Here is a 23,070-nt window from a genome sequence, read left to right on the forward strand (position 1 = left end):
AATTAGTTCTGGTTCAAAAAGTCTGTTAGGTCCTTTCACTGATGGTCTCAAATTTATAAAGTACTTGAAGGAAAAGCAAAAATGTATCACTGATCTTAAATAAATAAATAAATAAATTTGGAAAATACATAGTTCTTAAGTCTAGATATCTAATGGTATGGAACTGTGTTGGCCATTGGCCATCTATGTCAGATTTGTTCTGTCAGCCCATTCCTAGCAACTGTCATTTCCAATGTCCACACAAAATTTTAAAGTAACATGAAGAGCCAGAAATCATTCAGTTCCTCTATGTTTTTTGGGTTTTGGTTGTTTTTTTAATTTGCAGACTGTGAGGGGAGAAACACTATTTAACTCTTTCTACTGAGACAGAGGGCATCACCCTTGTCTGGGTGACTGTTGCCATTCATCATTAATTCATGCACTGGCTCAACAGTGCACAAATAAGCAACTATCAGAGGGATACTGGGGCCAAGGGTAAAAGATAAAAGCTCATCATTAGAAAGCACAAGAAAGTCAGTGGTTTTACAGGGTGGGGATGCAGAGACCTCAGAACAAGGGGAACCCTGAGGTACTGCACAATAGCGCCGTCAAAAAATAGGAAGAGAACTACACTATATATTTTGGAAGTGCAAGGATACAGGGAAAATCATGGTTTGTCTCGCTTTTTCTGATTTTTTTGTAATACAAACAGAAGCAATGCAAGGTAGAAGTGATTGCTTTGTAATTACTTTCTTTTTTGTAAACTGGAACTGCTCAATCTTGTTTCAGATTCATACTTTAAGCATTTAAAATTGGTTAAAGAACAGGCAGTGCCCTAAGAGTACTCCACCCCATATTTAAAATTCATCCTCCTCCTCCTTCCCTAAAAGAATATAACTGTGGTGGGCTTCCAAAAAGGGTTAAACACAGCTTACAGCTAATATTGCTTATATTTGGTAGGATAAAATCCATGTGGCTGAAATAAGAAATTGAAGCATCTCATTTTTACGACAATGATTAATTCCAGCTTGTACCTGGAAATCCAAGCAATGTTTGCCAAGAGTCAACACATGAAAATTATGATTTCAGGGTAAGAACATGCAGCTACTGCCAAACTATGAATATATTTTTCTATTATGACAGAAAACACATTGTAGACATAAAAGATCATTAAACTGCACTTTCAAGCAATAACACGTCTCTAGTAGGGCTGCATTATACAAAGTACATTCTGTTTACAACAGGTACCATAAGATTTGCTGCAATCTCATTTCATATTTGAAGTCCTTTAAACTACAAAACATATATGGAATCTCAACTCCCATTTAATGGCTTTTAAATGTATCAAATTAAAATCCTTTCTTAGCACAACTGCTAGCAGCATGTCCAAGTGCACTGCTAAATTTTTTTCAGCAGATCAAGAATTTCATAGGCATATAAATACCACCTATTGCAAATTGACATTTTTCATTATTTTCATAGCAAATGAAATACAGATTTCTTTCTACCTACAAATCCTCCTTAAAGATCATAAGAATAACATTTCCTATTTCAAACATACAAGACTATGTACATAACAGATTTACTTTTCCTTCCAGAATGGAACACCTGATGTCACTATTTGTTAACACTCACTTGAATCTATTTAGACCTAAAATATTACTTCAGAAAGTCAAATTCTAGGAGAAAATGTAAACAAGACTATAAAACTAAGAGCTAGCTTTTCGTCATTGCACACACTGATGCCTGCTCACACATTTCATTACTGTCAAGATAGAAACTAGAGCTAAAGTTTTCTTATAATAGACCAATCAGTAGTTTCATTGGGGTATTAAATATAGCCTGCCTTGTTGGTAATATACCAAGGATTAATGCAAAAAATTACTTCATAAATAGAAATGCTTTTTACCAGGGAATGAAATGCAGCTTGATTAATTTTCTCCAGTTTGACATCTATAACTTTAACGTGCATTGTACATTTACCGATCACAAAAACACAACTGTTATTTGAAGTTGAAAATCTGAAAACTAACATTTACAATCTACTTTAGTTGTAAAATTTGAATCAGTTCAGCAAATCATAACAATTTGCAGGTGGGAAAAGAAACCATACAGAACATGTTTAAAGTATGCACCTAGGCAATGAAACTACCCAAGTTGAATATTCATTATTTTATTTGTATTTAAAAGGTTGTTCATAAAAAGGTTATACATCTGCAAGGAAATACAGGCAGCAATACAAGGCATCTATATATCCCTGTGGATTTGCAGAGGTTATAATACTAAAGCTTCAATTTAAGAAAAATCCCATGCTATAATAGGTATTTTACTAAGAATGTAATTCATATAGTGCCCAAAGCCTGCAGATTTCATGTTAAAAAACTAATAAAATCACACACTCACCAACTAGAAACCCCTTTCTGCTCTAGATGAGAAGGTTTGCAATACACTATAAAACCAAAACACAGAATTTCCCTTCTGGATACAAAACACAATGTGAGAAGTAACAAAAAAACTTCGCTTCGCTATGCACATACTTTAGTGAAAAATGAGGGAATAAAACAAGGCAATTTTTTCTCTTCTCATTATAAAAATATTTAACATAATAGAGGGGATGAGATTCTCAGACGATTATAAGAAAATAAACGGCATATTTATTTCAATGTCAAAAAGTTACACGCCTAAAAGAATTTTTGGAGTGAGACTTCATACTGTTCATATTTAAACAGCCTCATTATTCCTTTTCAGAAAGCACATTTATCATATTTTGAATACCTCAACTATTTGCATTAGACATACTTGTTCAAATAAAGACAGATTATGATACTGAATGAAAGAAAACAAGGTCTTTTCTAATATAGAGAATGCAACATTGAGCAATTTCATTTCACCCCCAGAGAAGCGCCAATATTAAATCCTACCACAGCTCTCACTTCCAAAACAACGAATGCAGCAGTGGGGTCTCTATGGAAACCACCATTTTACTACACTTTGTTTATAGTAACAATAACATTTCTTTTTTGGAAGGGGATTCCCACAAAGAAAAGAAGCTACAAAGGAATTCTACCAAGAAATCTACCAAGTTTAAACAATTATGAAAAAATGTAAACATTTGGTTTTTTAAAAGAAATCTTTTTCCTCATTCTTCTTTCAACTACACTAACTCCAATCCAAAAAGCCTACAACAGTAATGTTAAGAAAAGCACCCATCTAGTGTTAGTCTGAAGTTCTTTATAAAATAAGCTTTGGCAATATGCATCTATTTCAATAACCTAACTTTTGCCATTTTCTCAGAATTCAGCTTTCACATCAACTACACAAGAAATCTGTCAAGCATATCCCAGTGGCTCTTAAGTTTAAAGGCAAAAAGCTCTACACAGCAAAAGCAGACTGAAGAAAACTCACTTATGTTAATCTTTCAGGCTTATTTAGTCATGCCATTTTGAAGTATTAAAGAATAACCCATCAAGCACAATACCTAGCATTTAATAAAGCAACCAGAAAATCCCCACTTTCAAAATTAGATCACCGCATGTGAAGTTAGTACAGACTGGAATAAAAGCAAATCTGACTTACATATAATCATACAAGGAAAGGCAGTTGTCTCCAATCTAAAGAAATGTTTTCTTAGGTGAAAAAGTAGGGGGAAATACTTTTCCTTAACACCCTTGGATTTTAGTTGTTGTGATAGACAACACTGCAAAGGTGAGGTTTTTTTCTAGTAAGGACTTTAATTGTGACTCAGCTTCTCAAACAAGGCACATCAGAAAGTAAAATCAGATCCTCCAACAGAAAAGCACAGAAACAGGTAAAATAACTTTTTAACAGAGGGGACACATCATGAAAAAACTATCCTAAAGCAACGCAGAGCTGAGGCAGGAAAAAAATTTGGTTTATTCCTTGTCCTGTAAGGGATGGTTTGGGAAGGATTTATTTTTAAAAAACACTGTTCTTCTGCAGATATCACATTCTGCAATGATTAGAACATAAATCCCCATAGGAAGGACATGGTCAGTCTCAGACAATTTTGTTGTGAATGTTACACCAGCCAAACCATTCCACCAGTTTACAGGGTACCATAAAATATTTACACAAGCTATGAACTATAAAATGTTTTCACATGAACTATAAAATATTTACACTATCAACATTAGTTAGGAAAGAATGATGTGTTGTCAAGCTGGTATGACCCAGGAGTAAAAATTTTGTGGTCACAGATTAAATAAAACTATTGCAAATCATCTGGAAAGTTACAGGGACTATTAGGTTAAACAAATTACTGCTTCCTGGTCTCTTGGATGGCAAATGTAACCAGGAAAGCATAGCTTATGTGCTTTAAGCCGGGTTTTACCAACAAGATAAAGAAAGGTTAGACTCATAATCAAACTGCACTGACCTCTCTGAATGTTCCTTCTAGCAAGGTGTCCAGATGTTGAAGAGGAGCTGGAGTTTTGTCTTTGAATCGTGTCAGCAGTCGCCGCTCAATAGCTCGAAACTGCACAGCCCTTTCAGATAACAGCTCCTGATATTTCTCAGCATTCAAACGTAGCTGAAATTTAAGGGTTTTCAGTAATTCAGGTTAAGGGTCATATACATTTATGTATGCACATTCCAAATGAAATGGGAGAAAGATAGGAAAATTTGAGACAGAGTGTAGGACTCAAATATGATGTCATTTATGCCAGTTTCATACTTTATACCCTTTGTAAAGCCTAACACTTTCAAGAATTATCATTTGCCACTGAAATCAAAACTAGTTGTCAACAGCCACAATAATCTGTGAAAATGCATAAATATCTCATCAAGAAGCAAATTTACAAGATGAAATTTCACCACCAAGACACAAAGGCTTCTTCTTGGTTTGGTGTGCTATTTATGATGCATATACGGTATACCGGATTTGATATTCATTGCAGTAAAGAAGCAAATGGTCATTCCCTTAGCATGCATAGAAGTATTAAATTATGTACTGCTTGAATGACTGTCTCTCTCTTAAGTTAAATCCTCTTTCCCTTTATCTATACTGATTAGCTAACAGCAACAAAATTCCTTAAAGTGTTCACAAAAGAGCATGTAAAAGATAAAATTATTAAAAGATAAAATAGGAATATTTATTATCTGGGTACTTGATGTACACTTTCCAGTATATAACTCGAAAATAAAAATTACTAAAGATGAGGTTTTCAAAAAGCTGTGATACCTCTGTACAGCTGATGTTATAACTAACAGAAGAAACATCAAGACACACAGCTTTCCAAATGCAAGCAAAAGTGCCCCAAAATGAAGAGAAAAGGTAGGTTTCTTAAGTTTACATACTAGATTATATTTAAAAATAAGCAAATGTCATTCTGTTAGTACATTATTATGAAAAACAGGTCAGAGGTGCTAGGGGAAAAAGAAATACAATGAAGTTTTTCTAGAAGTAGTAGGAAAAAAGGGACATCTCAGGTAGGGGATAACTCAGGTAATATTCTCCTAAACTTGCCAAAAAAAACCAGCGTGTTGAAACTAACAAGGGTGGAAGCCTAAGAATGTCTTTAATACATAATTTTATTTTTTTCAGACCACATAACTACAGTAAAAATTCAGAAATTTCAAAAGAGCCAGCTGCAACTTAATTAGAGTTGAAATTAGCATCCCAGAAATCACGCCTGTATTTCGAACTTCAATGTATTTAAGCTTGTCATGCAATCTAAAGAACCCTAGGTTTAAGGTGTTTCTACAATAAGAGTAATTAAAAAAAAAAAAAAATAATCAACATTTTTTACTCTCAAATTACTTGAAAGACAATAGAATAACTACTTGAGAGCTTGAAATATAGACCAGGATCTAGGCTGACTCCTTAAAAAATCCCAGAAAATCCCAGTGACAACTTCCATCTTTCTGTGAGGCAACAGCTCTACCTCACAGAAAATTTGGCAGCATGAAAGAACATCCAATAGTATTTCCCGTTCTTGCACACATATGTTGTTGCTTTTGCTCAAATACATGAGTTTAATAGAAATTTTCAAGTTCTCTTTGTTTTATTGGAAAGGTATAGGGGAAAGAATGCATAAACTTTATTTTATTAGCTGTACCTACAAGCTAGCTGAACCACTGGAGATTTCTCATTGTCACCTGCATAGCCAAACAGGAAAAAGTAATCACATTTCTTTTAGTTCTGGTCTGGCAAACTTCTTAGAGGCTCCAGTGCTACTTCTACAAGGGTAGGAGTTCTTTTAAATCTGAAGGGACATTCCCTTAGATACAGCTTGGTATTTTCTGAAAGCCAAATGCCTGTGATACTATAGCTATAATCTGATGAATCATTGCACTAAAATCCAATTTTAAACTACCAGACCATTAGCAATTCACATATTATGTAACATACCTCAAAATGTCGATCAATTAGTTCAAAATATTCTTGCAGGGGAATTGAACCGGAAAAGGTACATGCAAAATCCTTGCAGTTGTTCTTCTTGAAATGCTCTTCTAGTCGGTGTACGAGCTCCTTCGTCACCAGCCAAAGGTCTTCCAACTCATCACTCTGAATCCTATATCGTTCTTTGAGTACAAGAACAAATACAGGACTAATAAACACAGTTTTCAGTAGCATAAATTTGCTATAAAACAGTTCAGCTGACATGCAAATAGAACTTCTTAACTATATCCAAAGCCTACATGAGATTTTCTTAAAACATGTACACTCACTAGTGTTAAAGAAATACTTGCATTTTATTGACTGTGCTATGCTTCACTTTAAATACAACTAATATTAGTAGAAAGTAATTCTTATCCAACTACATACTATGACTTTGGAAAAATGGCTCAGTGCAGAAATGAAAAGTGTTAATATAAGCTGAAGTGAAAAATTAAATCCTGATAGCTAGTGTTATCTATAACAGCAAATTAATTTAACTCATCAGATTTCAGTGAATTTCAAAGTACCAGGCTCTAGTGGAATGAGATTTCATTTCTAGTTCACATTTTCAACCCTCTCTCAAGCTTTTAGGAAGTCAGAATTAATATTAATAATAGTTTAACTAACAGAATTAACTGATAGTAACTAATAAAAGTTGAGAAAAACATTATGGAAAATCATAGCAGCCTTTTAATGTTAATATTTTCAGACAAAGCATTTTCAAACCTAAGTTCCTTACATCTTTTCATTACACATCTGCCAATAACTAACAAAATAAGGATAGATAGAAATGCAGCTATGAGGATTTGACACAAAATCGTTCCTTTTGTTTGCACTTGTTAAAAAGGTCCTCAGTAAATCAAATTAACCAGAGTTCTTCTAAACTTGAATGTACTTATTTTAAATTTTCTCAACATTAGTAATTCAAGATTGTTTGACATTACCACTGGCATCATTCCCAGGATATGTATTTCACTGAATACAGAATGACAAATTCTGTTTACAGTGTAACAGGAAAGAATCAAGTTTTATTTAAAAACACGCTTGTTAAAGAAAAGAACACCATCTGCTACAGATAGCATTTGACCTAATACCCATTTTTTAAACACTCACAATGTAATGGCTGGACTTACTTGGATGTATCATCATACTTTGCCTTAAGTGATTTTTCCTTCACGGAAATTAGCTCAGATGTTTTCAGGCCAAATCAACAGTCATTCCATTTATAATTGACATATCTAATACATTAATGGTTTAAAATGGACAAAACTAATTTCCTCCAAATTGCACATTTAGTTTCCATATACTGTTTTTTGGTCAATACAAATAAAATCTAATTTTACCATGAGTAGAGAATTTTACTCCTGAGTAGAGAACATTGCCATCATTTGCTTCACTTGAACTCCCAAGTCTCAAAAAAGACAAACTAGACTTAGAAATGTTACAATATTGAGAATCTGTAGTTAATCCAAACACATGCTTTAAACAGAAAAACAGTGAAAAAGAAAAAAGAAATAATGGTGCTTCTGTTCATCCCATTCTTTTATGATGGTTAACCAACTTGTATTAGCTTTTTGTTAAAATAAGCTCCATTACAAAAAATTATAACAGATTTTCTGAAAATTCTCTATCAGAAAAGCAAGAAACTGTGGGGAACCAATTGATTAAATAGGTTACATAGTGTTTTCACACAACAGGCTGTCCAAATAGCATAACCTGCATTAGGAACAGCTGTTCTGCCAGTAGGAAGTTTAGAAGGTTCTGTTCACTTCTCAGCTAGGAAACCCACATCAGAAGGAAAAAAAAAAACAACCCAGCCACAGTTAGCAGTCAAGTCTTCCTTACACTTTGATTAAAAGACAGTTTTAAAAATTTCAGAAAAAAAACCCCACCTTTATAAGTCTTAATTTAGCTGGTGTGAGCTACTTTTTAATATATATTTTCTGTCAAGATATACTTCAGGCTGGACTTCTTTACAACAGTCTTGACAAGCTGAAGTAATATCTTCAATTGCTACACTGGTCAAAATGGATTGGCTAATAGAATCAAAAACTAACATGAAAATAGATGTTGCTCCTGTTTGCAGCTTCAGCAATGGAACCCAACCAAACCTGACAATCTTCATTGCTACATGCAACTCTTCCCATCCAGATCTTAAGGTCCATTTGATAAGGAATATTGGAAAGAGGTCTTCTTCTACTGTCCATGATAAACTCCTTTCATGGAAAACTAGAAATAAGGCTTGATCTTAAACTTTTACTTTTCTGAGACACCATCACTTCTAATCAAAATTTATCTACACATACAGGTTTCTTTTTGAAGAACACTTCCTCAATTAAAATGCTACATAAGTACTTTTACAAAGCATAAGCTCAGTGTTACATAGCAGAGTAAGTACCTACCAAATAATACATAATTTCATCTACATTCATTAGTTTCACAGAAGATCTATTCAGTCAAGAAAATCATTTCAGTATCATGATATCCTAGCAAAAAATGCTTTTGTATTATCAATAGTCTCTGATTATAAAAATATTCTGAGTTACGTTTGACTATCACAGTTTTCATAAATATTTACCTATAAATAAGTTTTAGTTAGGTACCATTTCAAATGAGTCAATTCCCCCTAAGACCTTCTCTAACCAATTCAATCAAATGTATGAAGTGGATGCTGGAAGGCTGCTATCACAGAAAGTGACATCATGTTACTCATTTGTTTTCTAAAGTTAGGATTCCCATACACATTAAATGAGTAGCCACACTAAGAAAAACAGATATTGTGAAGCTCCATTGTAACGTGAACTTCACAAGTAAAGCAGTGTGGGAAAGTTTATTCTAAGACTGCAAGCATCATTCCTAGCTGGTGAATAAACAAACCTGAGAGGAAAAGATTGAGGATTGGGGGTGGGGGTGTGTGAGATTAAAAGTTATGGCCTTCAGTAGAAACTAAAAGATATTAATTACATAGAAATAAATTTGTCCTTACAGCAATCAGATTTAACAACCATGCAAGAAAAAGTCCAAATCAACGATTTAAACTGCAATCCAGGAAAAAGTTATTTGTAAATCCTTTCAATTCTTTCATTTCTAAAAACTATCATTGCACTTCTAGTTTAGCTAAAACTGTTTAAGATCTCCTATTCAAAGAAATATTAAAAACAAAGTAACAAATAAATCAACATGTAAATAACACATACAAAAAACAATACAGATGGATTTGATCCTTAGAAATGTAAAGTTCTTGGTACTTGATTTTTCTTGATTCTTGGTACAATAAAAACTACTCTCCAGATGATTTCTGCTTTTAACACATACGAAAACACATTAGAAAAAGTATTAAATATTATCTCATAGCTCACAGCTGACCCCATCAATATTTATATAGCTCATCACAAATATGGATTTCTGAAAACAGCGAGGAATATTAACTCTGTGTTGAAAAACACACAGTGTTCTAACTGAACCCTCTGCAGTGCACAGTTGCTTCTCTAGCTTTTCAGTTTGTAGTCTGCTGTATTAAATGAAGACTTTGTGCTCTGCTGGCATGGAAAATGCTAAACACAATTGAACTTATTTGGTTCCAAGACACATGCCAAGAAAGAATTTAGCAAGCTGAGCAGTTAGTTGTACAGAGCAAGACCATAAACTCTTGAAAATTAAGAGAACCTATCTCTTTCAAAGAGCACAAATACAGGTGGCTATAATAGGACTATTTAAACCACAAACTACTCCATACAAGAGATACTGGACCAGGTAACAGCCTATCTGCATATACATTCATACACTCTGTAACCATAATAAGAAAGATCTTGAATCCATAATCTCTTAAAGATATACAGGCACCTAAAGAGAAGAGATTGGCATTTACTTAGATGTAGAGAAGCAAGCAGAGTCTGATGCCTAATTTAAGTCAAGGATTACTCAAAGTCAGCAGGAAGTTAGAAATTTGGTTTTTATTCCTTTTCAAAAATTTCAGTAGGTGACTAATTCCAAACACAGATGTTGAAATTCCTTTTAGATGAGGGGTTTTTCCATTATTATAATGACAGTATTAGTTTATGAATAAAAACATCACTAAAAGCTTTAAGAAAATCCAGTTTCTTCAGAGAACTACCACTGTAGTGTACAATACTTTGAGTATGATTTTTTGTTATAAAATTTTATTCTTGAGAGGAGGTAAGAAACCATCAATCAATACTTTGAAATTCCTGTGTTAATTTGCAAACACTGATTATCCTTCTTTGTGTGATCCACATTCTCATTTTATACATATTCTAACTGATGATCAGGCTTCTTTTACTCTAATACTGAGAGAACTTACGTGATGTTTTTGAAGCAAGAAGAGTAGTCTTTGAACCAGTTAAAAATTGAAATCCCAGAGCATTTGCTTGATCACCCTCAGACGAATCAACAAAGTCTGGAAAAGAAAGTTAAATACCATTTTCTGTAATTTGATACTGGCATTCAGCAAACCTCAATCCACAGCCAGGACTGTATCAATTTTTGCACAAGCCGATGAATGAGATTGTTTCCCTTTTTAAGGTTCAAAAAAAACCCCAAATATCAGCAGTTTGGTACACCCTTCCTTCATTCACAGGTGGAATGTGAGCCACACAGTTTCCCTCCCCCAGTCTGAAAACAAAAGGTTGGTTTCCCAGAGGTTCAGTCTGTACATTCTAAAAGACCTGCAATTAGTGTAGAGCCCAAAGACTACCACCTTTCACCAGATGAAAGGTCATCTTTAATTCAGGTATTTATGCAAAACTTTTGCAGAAGTTATCATTAAAATGCTTAAGCCCGCTCTCTTTTTAGCTTTCAGCTCAAAGCAAAAAAAAATCCAGCTTGCTAAAACTAGCTACTCTGCAAAGTCCATCCATGTCCATCTTTCTTTTCATTCTGTGTAGTGGATTATACCAATTTAAAAGGTTTAATTTTAGAATACCAAAATTTAAAAACTATTCTCTGTCACCACTACTCCCACAACTGCTTCTCAAATTAAGGCAAAACAGGGAGAAGAGATACAACTTTTATTGCATTCACCAATAATTCAAAGTTTGTTTGCAAATTACATCACAATAATAAATATAAACATTATAAACAGCATACTCTTTATATTTAATCACTGTAAAGGGAATGAACAGAAATCGGAACATTTTAATGCCTTCTTGGTCCTATGCTTTGTGTTGTATTCTCAAGAATGCATCCCTAGCTTAAAAATAAAATACTATAAAATACTACAAAATGTGCTATCCTGAAAGCATTATTACTTAGCCACAATGGAAGCCCATTATTAAAACTTCAAAATAGTGCCCCTAAAAAAAAAAAGAATGTTGCTGTGTTTCAAGTATTACACAGCACATCCAGATGAGAGAAAAGTTATATTTACCCTTAAAATTAAGAGAATCATGCTAAAAACATAAAACCTACACCAACAAAGCCTACATCACTGTTCTCAGACAAATATACTACATAAGCCTTAAAAGCAATGCAGCTACTCCCTAAAAATACAACAGTAAAGTTGTTAGCCCATACAGCTCTCAGCAAACTGTTCCAGAACCTTAGTCATCTGGATTTCAAAAACTTAATCACTGCCAGACTGAACGTACTCACAATTACTTGGTAAGCTGTTTATTAATTTCCTCTTGTGCTAATATGATCATCCAGACCCATGATATAGCCACAAAATATTCACTGAAGTCAACCTTTTTTTGCCTGGGTATTATTAAGCTAAATGAGGCACTTTCTTTAAATTCTCTTGAAATCTCTAGATAACATTTTTCTACACTTTTGAGTTATATACATTATATTTTATTTAATATCAGCCACTAGCACTCAGTTTGGCAGTGCACAGTAACAGGATATTGGTTTCCTCCATAAAAACACTTTTTGTAATGCATCCTCAATTTTTATTTGTTCGCTGTTGATTACAACATATTGTACCGCAAAGTAATTCTGTGGTTACTTCCACCTTCTCACTCTCCCACATTGTGAGCACATAATTACAGTAAAACATATTTTCTTAACATTACACTTTATAGTACTCAATGCCTTTCTTCTTTTTCCAGTCCTAAGTGGAAATGAACTTCTACTTCATGCTACTTTAATATAATGCTGTATAGAGAACATAGCTTGGATTTTCACATCAGAAAATAATGCTATGTTCAAGTCTTCTTTTTGGTCCAAGAAGGCCACTGAAATTTTTAAATATAATCAGCTTCAGACCAATACATCAAATACTCCACAAGTCGTCCTCCAAAGCAAATGCACCCCTTATGTATCTACCAACATTTACCACTTCTGCTTTTCCCAGAACACCTTTTTTTTAATTAATGCCTTTTTTCCCCATTACAACACCACTTAAGCAATTTTATGTAATATTATTGTCTGCATACATAAAAATTAGATCTATAATCTGCAGTTTTACCAGAGGCCCAGGTATATTATTATTGAAATATTATGCCATCATTTCTTTCAAAATATATTTTTTAATATAGTACATGAGCTTTTTTTCATTACCTCATTACTTCACATGGACAAACATTTTGTGTTGGGACCTTCTAACACCTTTTATGTTTAAAAACCTACCTGGAAAAATAGTGACAAGACTGATGGGAGGTTTGTTGGTATCAATAGTTAGTTTGTGGTTTGCTGCTTTTGCAGGTGGAGCTGGAAAGCAAACTAACTTCAAAGGCAGACTGAAGCTACACTGTGAAACTCTTGGTATTCCTAAAATGAAAGAACACAGATTCATTTTTCATTTCCACATTCTGAATACAGGATACTTCACACCACTGTCCTCAAAGAGGTATAACAAGATATGTAATGTGATTAAGGAATATATTAAAACCAAAACTATATCATTCCCATTTTTTTTTAATTTCCACCTAAAATATCGTTAAATTTGAATAATTCTAATTATCTTCTCAGGTGAACATTTTTAAATACATGGATGGGAAAGCAAGAGTTATTAACAAAACTACTGCATACTGTACTTGCACTAATTAACATGCAATGAAGATTAGTTTTATTAAATGCTCTAGACAAACAATACCACTTTGACATAAACAGCTGTGCTATTACTCCCGATGCTTCAAATACAGAATTGAAGCATCAACATTTTCATCAGGAATATAACAAACTAAATGCTTTTTATGAGCATATTTACTCTTTCTTTATATACTCTTAAGTAACATCTATGCAACCTTCATATTATCTGTCAGAGGTTTGTGGCTTAGAGAAAGGATGTATCCAATGGAGGTTATTACCCAAATGTATAATAAATTCTATCTTTCAACCTATTGAATCATAATAAAACAGAACCGTAGAACAAACTGGTTACTGCCTTGAATGTTGGGATCTACTATCACAAAAAATTTCATCAGAATGGTGCAGGAGAAAAGATGAAGCTTAAACACTAACATTAAGAAAAGACACTTGAATGTGTCAAATTTTTTTTCAGATATAAATATTTGTTTCAAATTGCTGGCATGTCAGTGATTGCTTGGTATGTTCCATGCAAAAGGAAAAAATGCTCACTTGCTATGAAATATGGAGTACTTGCTCTGTTGAGAAGACAGATTGTGGGGTTTTTAAGGACAATTTTTTGATGAAGCACCTACAGGAAAACCTTATTTAACAAAATAGATTTTTAAAGACAAATGTAAGTTACGGTCAGAAAAAAAAATTCATAAAATATCTTCTACAAGCACTTCAGCTTCTCAACACATCTACAACTACACTGCAAAACCACCCTTCTCTCATTTTAGTCTACATATACATAAGTTAGTTTTCCTCTTTTTTTTGTCTCTTAACTGTAACTTTTCCAAGAATTGTATCTACCACAATCACAGCTACACTTTCACATCACAGCTGGTAGTCTCAGACACAAAGCTGCCTTGCAGCCTTGAATAAGATGTTTGCAATAGGAATTGGAATGAAGACATGTTGTGACATCATTCTCAGAGCTACTCAGCCCAAACAGCATAAATGCCTAATAGCTGTTTCAGTTGCATCAAAGATACAATATAGCTGCCTAACTGCTAAAACTGGGAAAAAAGCAGATATAAGATAGAAAGAATAATTGTCTCCAATTTCCAATCCCAGTGCACAAGGAACTTAATATTCTGCAAAATTCCCACATTACATATGAGAAAGTGCAATATGCTTCACCAAGAAATGTCCTTATGGTCTTCTATTCTCTACACCCACATCATCATAGCATCAAACCAAGAATAATAAGAACTTATAGAAATAATACAGCTCCCTTCCAAGTCTGTTTAATTCAGTATATACTGCCACTCATAAAACTTTGAATCTTTTGTATTCACTCACCTTCAGGATTGAGCTCTGTCATATGACCAGCAACAGGACAAAAGGGAAAAAAAATGCATGAGATATTACTCAAATTAAAAAAAAAAAAAAAAAAGGAAATGTAATAGGCTTTTAAGAATTTAAGCCACATTTGTTAAGTAGACAATATATAAAGACATAATACTAGCCAAAAACCAGACATGAGACCACATTCATCAATAGTGCAACCCCATCCAAGTGACTGACTCATCAAGCTTCAGCTGTATGAATCCCACAGAGATAGACTGAAGAGTGATTTGGCCACAATTATGGATATCTTAAAAAACTAAAAAGGAAACCGTCTCTGTTCAGATAAAATGAAGTCACAAAAGCACTTAAAGCTTGTTTGCTAGTTTATCACACTCAAGGATTTGACGGCCAAGTAGCACTAATATTCGTATGTAATTCCACAAAACTATCTCAGATAAACTATCTCAGATAAATAATTTCAATAAATATCAAAAGAAAAAGGCAGATCCTAGTCCTAACCCTAATTATGTTCCTTTACTTTGAAATTCAACCACCAAAGACAAGTTCTTAAAATTTATTCTTCAGTTTCTATAATTCTGTTAGATGTCAAGTCTGCTTGTTCTATTTTTCAATAGCATATAAACCACCAAACACATAAGACTTTCTTATTTCCCTAATAAAAAGCCTTGCAAAATCCAACTTAATTTCTAAAACACAAATGTAAGTTTAAATGGCATTACCTGAAAGAAATAATACATTAATCTTCTGGTCTTAGAAAGCAAAACTACAGAAACAAGACCAGCAAAACAAAAAGCAAGCTTTCAAAATCAAAGTATTCAAGACATTCACTAGTGTGCTACATATTCAGCCATGCCAAAAATCTGTCTAAGGTCACATCACTAATTTGGACAGTTACGAATGCACAACATCTCATTCCAAGGAGTATGCAGTCAGAATCACAAGACAGAGGGACTGAAGTTGTACAAGCTGTTCATGCAGGTTCTCAATTAAAAGGGAGGGCTTCCTTTTCTTTAAAAGCATGCATTTCATTATTTTACTAGAAATAAACATTTCAGTCACCACACAGCCTAGACTACTATCATAAACACAATGCTTCAAGTGTGAAGTGATACACAGAAAATATTTACATAAAAGCATCAATATAGAATAAGGTACTCAAGACCACCACCCTTCACAGAAGCCATTAGTACACATGCACTTCTTTCACGCCAATCTACTCCATTTGTGCTGGCACAGCTCTGTCTTTACAGAGTGAAACAAATCAGCAAATCTGGCTGAGAAACAACTGGTGACTGTGTGACCACAACAGGGGAGGAGGTGCAGGAGCAAAGCCAAGCAGCAAGAAGTGAAGAACTGATAGCTTAAACTGTTTTATGCAGCATTTAACATGGAAGCCCTGCCTAAATACAGCTTCTCAGTAGCCTGACACATTCACAAGGCTGTGTAGAACAGTAAGCTAATAAACCTTCAATTATGGATAGCAGAATAAATTTACATATTCTATCACTAGGACACTAACACTGTAAAATAACAAGTTGTTTTCTATTTCTTTGGGTTAGCTTATTGTTTGGAATGACTATGTTCACCTGTTAGAAAGTGAGGAATAATCACTCCAAATGCTTATTCAGATCTCATTCTCTGTGAGGAGGCATTACTGTCACATTTGTTGGCAGACCAGAAGGGTGAATAGTCAAAAAGATGTAATAAACTTCTCACTCGAAGAGGTGGAGCAGAACAGAAGCAAATTGATAGGACAGGGTGAGAAAGCTGGTACAGCTCTTTCCCAAGCAATAGGCTTATGATTTTACCTAAGACCAATTACACAAATTGATGCAATATAAAAATTTAACTAAAACTGAAGACTAGACAAACATTATTTCTTTAATTACTACTGCCTTTAGAATATTTCAAAAGCATATTTATAAGAAATGCATTAGGAAAAAGGCCTAAAAAAAAAAAAAGCACATCATTTTCAAATCTACAGTGGCTTACCTGTTGGTATGTTATATGAAACCATACAAGTTCCTTCTAGTTCAGATGGAGAACAATTCTCTTTCAAAAAGACAGACAGAACCACAGTTTCAGATGAATCTGGTTCTAAAATACAAAATTAAATCAAGTAAGAGGAGCATCCAAATGAGAGCAATGTATTTTCTAGCACTTTGGGAATTATTCTACTAATTTATGATAGTTTCCATTAGTTCACCTTTATCAAATCACTGTATGTGCTTTTTTTTCATCCTTAATTTGTAAAAGGCAAACTAGAGCCTCCAAGTAACTTGAAACATAACCTATAAAACAATTCAGCACAGTGAACAGGGAGAATATAAAAAGAAATGAGATTTACATTGCAATTTTAGTATTCTACAAAGCCACCAGCCATTTGCTCCTATCACCTGTTGAGAAAATATAAGAACTGCCCCTTCAAATGAGAGTAGCAGTCAGTAAAGCTCTGTTACAACAGGGCCTGTTACTTCCCATTTCAGAGCATAAATGGCCTTTAGTTCAAATTGAAGCAGCAGGCACACTTGTCTGACCTTCAGCTCCATGTAGTCTTAAAGGCAATCCTACCTGCAGTCTTACCAACAGAGCTGGAAAAAGCTAGGATCACCTAACAGTGGATGCTACATTGGGAACAGATGCTAGACTGTCCCTCAGTTGACAAACTTACTGTCCCTATTTGTAGATCAAGACTAGCACTCCTACATAGACAGAAATGTCAGCAAAGCAAAATGACGCAGCAGAAGTAGCACAGAATAATTGAGGGGTTTCTGCCTCCGTCATGAAGATGCCACCCTGTCTCTCTTCACCTGTCATACCACAACCAGGGAAACAACTCCATTCCTATCTACATTGTCTTCCTCCACCAAGCAGTGTCTAGAAGCTGTGGAGTGCAGGCAAGGCAAACTTGTAATTGCTTTAACTGCTATATCTGTATATCTGCAGATATACACTGCACGTCTGCAACAATGCACTCACTTGAGGCTAGGCTACACCTTTTCAGACATCAGAAAAAGTAATAGAATACAACAGCTGTGATGATAATTTACCTAAATCATCAAAGACAAACTGATCACAGGTCACTGCTAATGGAGCTTGCACACACACAGCCAGGTTTGGCTTCTGCGCAGTCACTCTGCTCTGGATCGTTATCTAGATCAAAGGACAGATTTAAAGGAAGAAATTAATTAATCTCCACAGCAGAAAAAAAAAAAATCCACAGCCAATGGAAAGATATGAAAAATCTGCAAAGACCAATTCAGAAACAACAATTAAGGACCTAAAATTTCAAGTTGAAAACTAGTATTTTCATTTTACAATTCTTATTTACTCACAGCCAATAATGAGATACAGTAATTTGAAAGATAAGAAAAATCTGAGGGGACTTATCAAGTTTTTGCAATTTTAACCCAAGACAAACTAAAGCCAAAGTATTAATTGAATGTTTAAGACCCTGCAAGTGTCATGAGCATTCATTCAAATCCAACCAAATATAAAATTTTGCAATTTTTAGGTGACTATAGTGAAATAAAAAAATCAAGGAAAAAAAAATTAAAGATAACCAAAGAAATTACTTCCTTTAACTGCAAACAGTAATGCATAGTCTTCTGAATAACTTCAAGTTTTACTTGGGTGTTTTTTTACTGCAAACAAAATAAGAAAATCAATATACAGGATACTCAGCACAACAACTTCAGATAGTGAAAGCTCAGCTAAACATAGAGTGGCCCTCATTGCTTCTATTGTGCACTATTATTATTCCACTGCAAAACCAATGGATATCAAAACAGTGTCCCATACTCATATCCAAAATGAAAGTATAATGGTGACTGAGATCTGAATGTGGTCTGCATAGACAGAGACCATATATCTAATATCATCTATTTTGCATTGCTGGTATACCAAGGAGCCCACTACAGCCAGGTTAAATCAGTTTAGAATAATATTACTTATAAAATTACTCAAATGTTAGAAAACTAATCTGACTAGTTTAACAATTAACATCAACATTGGTTTAGGTTTAACAATACATTAGTTATAGGAACTTATCACAGAAACAAAGATACTAGAAAAAATTGAATTCATGGTAACTCCTACATTTACTATTTTTGTTCCACTAAAAGTTACAAGATGCATAAACAAGAATAGAGAATGGGGAATTAATTATGTCTTCCCATTAAAAAGCTTATGAAATATAAAAATATATAATTCAATTGAACTTCTTTTAGCAAACTTATCACTGACTTTATCAAAACAGCTGTTTTATCTTGGATCATTTTAATCACTTAAAAAGGCAGAGAAAGATGTTGGACCAAGTACAATTAAACCACACTAGTCTGAGGGGATCTGGTTCAAACAGTTCAGCTTCCCTCTGAATCTTTCACTCTAGACAGAAAGGGAACTTGCAAGGTTCTCAAAAATGAAACTCCACTGATATCCTTAGAAGATCATCTCAAAGTCAGAAATAAAAATCATGATCCTTTTTAGGCAATACTGAGGAAAAACTACACTTGCATGCACATGCATTTGCACACACTTTCATTACAATCAGGTACAGGCACCAGCTCTCATGAAGAGCTGCAATTTTCTAATTACATTTTCCTACCTTTTTTAAAATTGCTAACACTATGAAAGTCTTTTTACAAAAGAAAGTCTATTTTTGTTTATTGACACCTAAAAAGGCAGCTGAAGATTATAAACTTCCCAACTGAGTAACCAAACATTTATTACCGTTGGAAAAAATATTCTCATGACTTCCAAAACTACTTCATTCCATCCTAATCATGTTTCTGAGATGGCTTATTGATAAGCCTATCAAAAATAAAACTCCAATCGCTTTCTGACTGTAGCAGAAGGCTAGAATGACACCTTATCATACTAAGGAGAAAAAAAAATAAGTATTTTGCATTTCAAATTCTACTCATCTTCATGTTTTAAGTGAAATACACAGAAAGTGACAGGCTTGTTAAAATTTGCCACCACTATTCAAATGCTACTGTTTAGGTTAGGCACATTACCTTTACTGTGACTGATGGTACTGCCCCTGCTTTTACCTCACTGTCGATGGCTTGCTGTGAAGAAAAAAGACAAACAGAGCAAATTCAATGTTCCACATGAACAAGAAAACACAATAAAAGCAATATTACTTTCCTATCATCAACTTGGTAAACACAGTATTAGCATTAAAGGACTTATCATTCCCATGACAGATTAAAATACACAAAATACATTTCTGAGTTCCTTCTGAAAATGTGAAGTCTCTGTTTGAAATTCCCTGCAAAAAGGATAGCAGAAGGTCATGAATGTTGTATATATAAGAAACTAATACACTCTGATGCATATACGTATATTTGAAACTGTTTTGTTTGGCATGCTACTTTTCACTGAGTATTTATTCAAATTCTTGAACTAACTTCTGCTATTCAGTAGGGAAAGGTGACTTCCAATCTGCCATTATATACACAACATAGCATCTGCTATAAAGTCATCACACACTATTTTATAATCTGAAATATACCTGAAACTTCAAAAGAAAATTCTAGCAGGCACTTCAATAGTCCTGCTAATTTCTATTTCAATAGGCAATTCCATCTGTTTCAAAATTTATCTTGACCTTGTGGTCTATTTTAATTTTATTTTATATTTCATAAATATAAAATATTTATATATTATATCATATTTCATTTTGAAACAGGTCAGTCACTACAGTTAAAGAAAATGTTCCCAATTAAACTATTATAAAGAAACACTTCTCTGATTTCTGCTATAATACCATATTACTGATTTCAACTTAGACCTTCTCATTATAAAAGAGTAAATTAAAAACAGTATAAGGGTGTGCAAAGTTCCTAAGAAGTCGGGAAGTTGGTAGACTCTATGGGTTCTAGAAGTAGGACTTTCATTTGTACACTGTGCACCTTTCTCAGCTGAAAAAAGACAGATACTTTCATACTGGATTGTCATGCTCTCTGGTGACCAGTGGTTGATTCTGAAACAATAGCAGGGGTATAAAGATATGGAACCTTACCATATCTGGAACCTTATTCAGCTTTCAGAAATCACCTGGATTTCCTGGGTCAGATGCCGCACACAGAAGGTGGTATTAAGTAACAGAATGGTCCTCCCCTTGTTTATCTACACAATTTTAATACTCTTACATCCTCTTTGCTTTCATCACACACATTGCAATTTCAAACTTTTCACAGGTGCAGAAGTAGCATTGGAAATCCTGTCTTTCCCAAGGTAACTGCAGAAGCACTAAAATTGCTTATTGATCCTTCCCCACAAAGTATCTTAGCAGATTTTCCCTTCCTAGGCAGCTACTGAAAGAACCTGCAGAAAAGCCGGCCACACAGGAAATATGGGCAGATAAAGATTCAAGACTGTGGTTTGCTTGGTAGACTGAGTTACTTACATATGAAACAGACGAGTTGCATCTGGAAAATTGAGCAAATGAGCACAGCAGCATTAGAGCATTGAGTGCACCTAACAGTTCCGAGTGTTGTGAGCAGATTATTGCAGCTAGCCAAGACCAGGTCACACTGTTCTTTTTTCCACATACAAGTGCTAGGTCACTAGCACGCATTATAAAGAGGTCCATTTATCAAAGAATAATATCCTAATGTATTTTTTAAACAGTAAGTAGTTGTGAAAATCAATTTTGCCAAAACTAGTGGCCAGAAACAGGTAAAGATATTATAGTGCAACAAGTATGTTCTGAAATGTTTAAAGGGAAGAGTTTTAAGAGACAATGTAAGCTCTCCCAAACCTTCATTTGAATAATTTTTGTAAACTACATATGTATACGACATTAATAAATAATTAGGCTGAAGCACCAAAGAATATTGAGTGACAGCTTGTTGGAGAAAGATTATTTCTTACAATGCAGCTTGAGTGGTTTGAGTATTCTATCTTTGAAAAATCCAAGGGTGACACTTTGACTGTTTCCCCCAATGTTTACAACTTCTCACCACTACAAAGTTATTCCAGACCCTAAGTCCTTGTTCATTTATGTTTGCTTAGCCAAGAATCTAAAGGTCCCCTGACAGAAGATAAATAATTTTAATAATTCTAGTTAAAATCTTTAATAAAAGTGGGTTCTAGCTGATGGAAAAACTGATGGCCGTGAAGCTCAGTCACATAAATGTAAATAGTAATCACTATGCATGATCAGTCAATTGTTTACTCATCTGAAATCAATGGGTTTTTTTCAGAGTAATTTCCTTTTTATACAGGTACATACAGATTCTTCATCCAAATTAGGTGAAACTTCTGCTGTGACAGTTACATCTCTCTGTTTTTCAGACTCGGGCAAAATGTCTAAAAGAAAAAGAAAAAAGAAAAAGCAAATCAGTTCTCCTTTAAGAAATATTCAGCTGCATTCCTAAAAATCATACAACTTCAACAGCATCAAGTCTCAAAGTCCTACTAGTGTAAAGAAAAAAAAAAGTAATGTGCATGATTTTGGAAATTTCAAAAAAAACTTCACAATTTTATTAGATTTCTACAAACTTAAACCTGGATCTCATTCTAGGTTTTGGATTTATGTATGAAAAAGAATTTAGATGCATTCTATAACAAGATTTTACACCTAATATCCATGATCTTCAGAGACTGTAAGGTATTTTTAAACTTTTGTCCTCACACGCATATACCAATATACAATGAATAACTACCTCCAAAATAACACCACACATCTCATGGCACTTTCATCTAAATAATTTTATAGTGAATAAGTTTTTTTTTTAAAAAAAAAAAAGAGATCTTATGTCTAACAGTCTAATCTTCAGCAAATTCCTCTGTATAAGGAGGTATATCAAAGTTTTATGTATAGACAATTACATGTGGCTTGATTAAAGTATGTCATGAGATGACTTCCAGGACTGTCAACATACAAGGCAAAAGAATGCTATGAACTCACTTATATCCAAAAACCTTTTGCTGATTCACACATGCAAAAAACAAGTTATACTAATTAAAGCCTTAAAAACCTTGAGGAATTACATACACTACATCCTTCTCTTAAGAGTCCAGAAGCAGAGCTTTAGGGTATTTGTATTTTTCTGATGAGCACTTCCATTTTTGAACACATTGAATGTATGGGAAAATGAAAAATCTGAACAGGAACTATATAGTTCCTAAAGTAATGAATAAAGAGTTGATGTAAAGGAGCAATTAACATAGTGAATAACTGAGAGCATGAGCACATTCAGAAAGTTGCAAGAATTTTATTACACAGAGGGTCCTGAAAATGACCCAGAACTAGTAGACAGCACATTATCTTTTTCTAATAAGAGGGTCAAGGGAAAACATTTTGATGAAGACAGAAAATAAGTATTCATTTTCTTGTG

The 23,070-nt window shown here is 33.9% G+C and overlaps 1 protein-coding gene across 9 annotated transcripts in view; it reads right to left on the reverse strand.

Annotated features, from left to right (window-relative positions):
* BBS9 (Bardet-Biedl syndrome 9) overlaps positions 1–23,070 on the reverse strand; it is a 286,026-nt gene that overhangs the window by 206,116 nt on the left and 56,840 nt on the right. For 8 of the 9 annotated variants that reach the window (XM_040068434.2, XM_040068389.2, XM_040068464.2 and 5 more), the window contains 9 exons: positions 21,963–22,039; positions 19,738–19,791; positions 17,770–17,872; positions 16,712–16,816; positions 14,711–14,725; positions 12,965–13,105; positions 10,701–10,796; positions 6,350–6,522; positions 4,376–4,528 (listed from right to left, as the gene is read on the reverse strand). In XM_040068434.2, the coding sequence (XP_039924368.1) occupies positions 4,376–4,528; positions 6,350–6,522; positions 10,701–10,796; positions 12,965–13,105; positions 14,711–14,725; positions 16,712–16,816; positions 17,770–17,872; positions 19,738–19,791; positions 21,963–22,039 (917 nt within the window). The remainder of the gene's footprint in view (positions 1–4,375; positions 4,529–6,349; positions 6,523–10,700; positions 10,797–12,964; positions 13,106–14,710; positions 14,726–16,711; positions 16,817–17,769; positions 17,873–19,737; positions 19,792–21,962; positions 22,040–23,070) is intronic. The other variant, XM_040068416.2, reaches the window with a different exon arrangement.

The sequence above is a fragment of the Hirundo rustica genome, chromosome 1 (assembly GCF_015227805.2).
Source record: "Hirundo rustica isolate bHirRus1 chromosome 1, bHirRus1.pri.v3, whole genome shotgun sequence".
Lineage (NCBI taxonomy): Eukaryota > Metazoa > Chordata > Aves > Passeriformes > Hirundinidae > Hirundo > Hirundo rustica.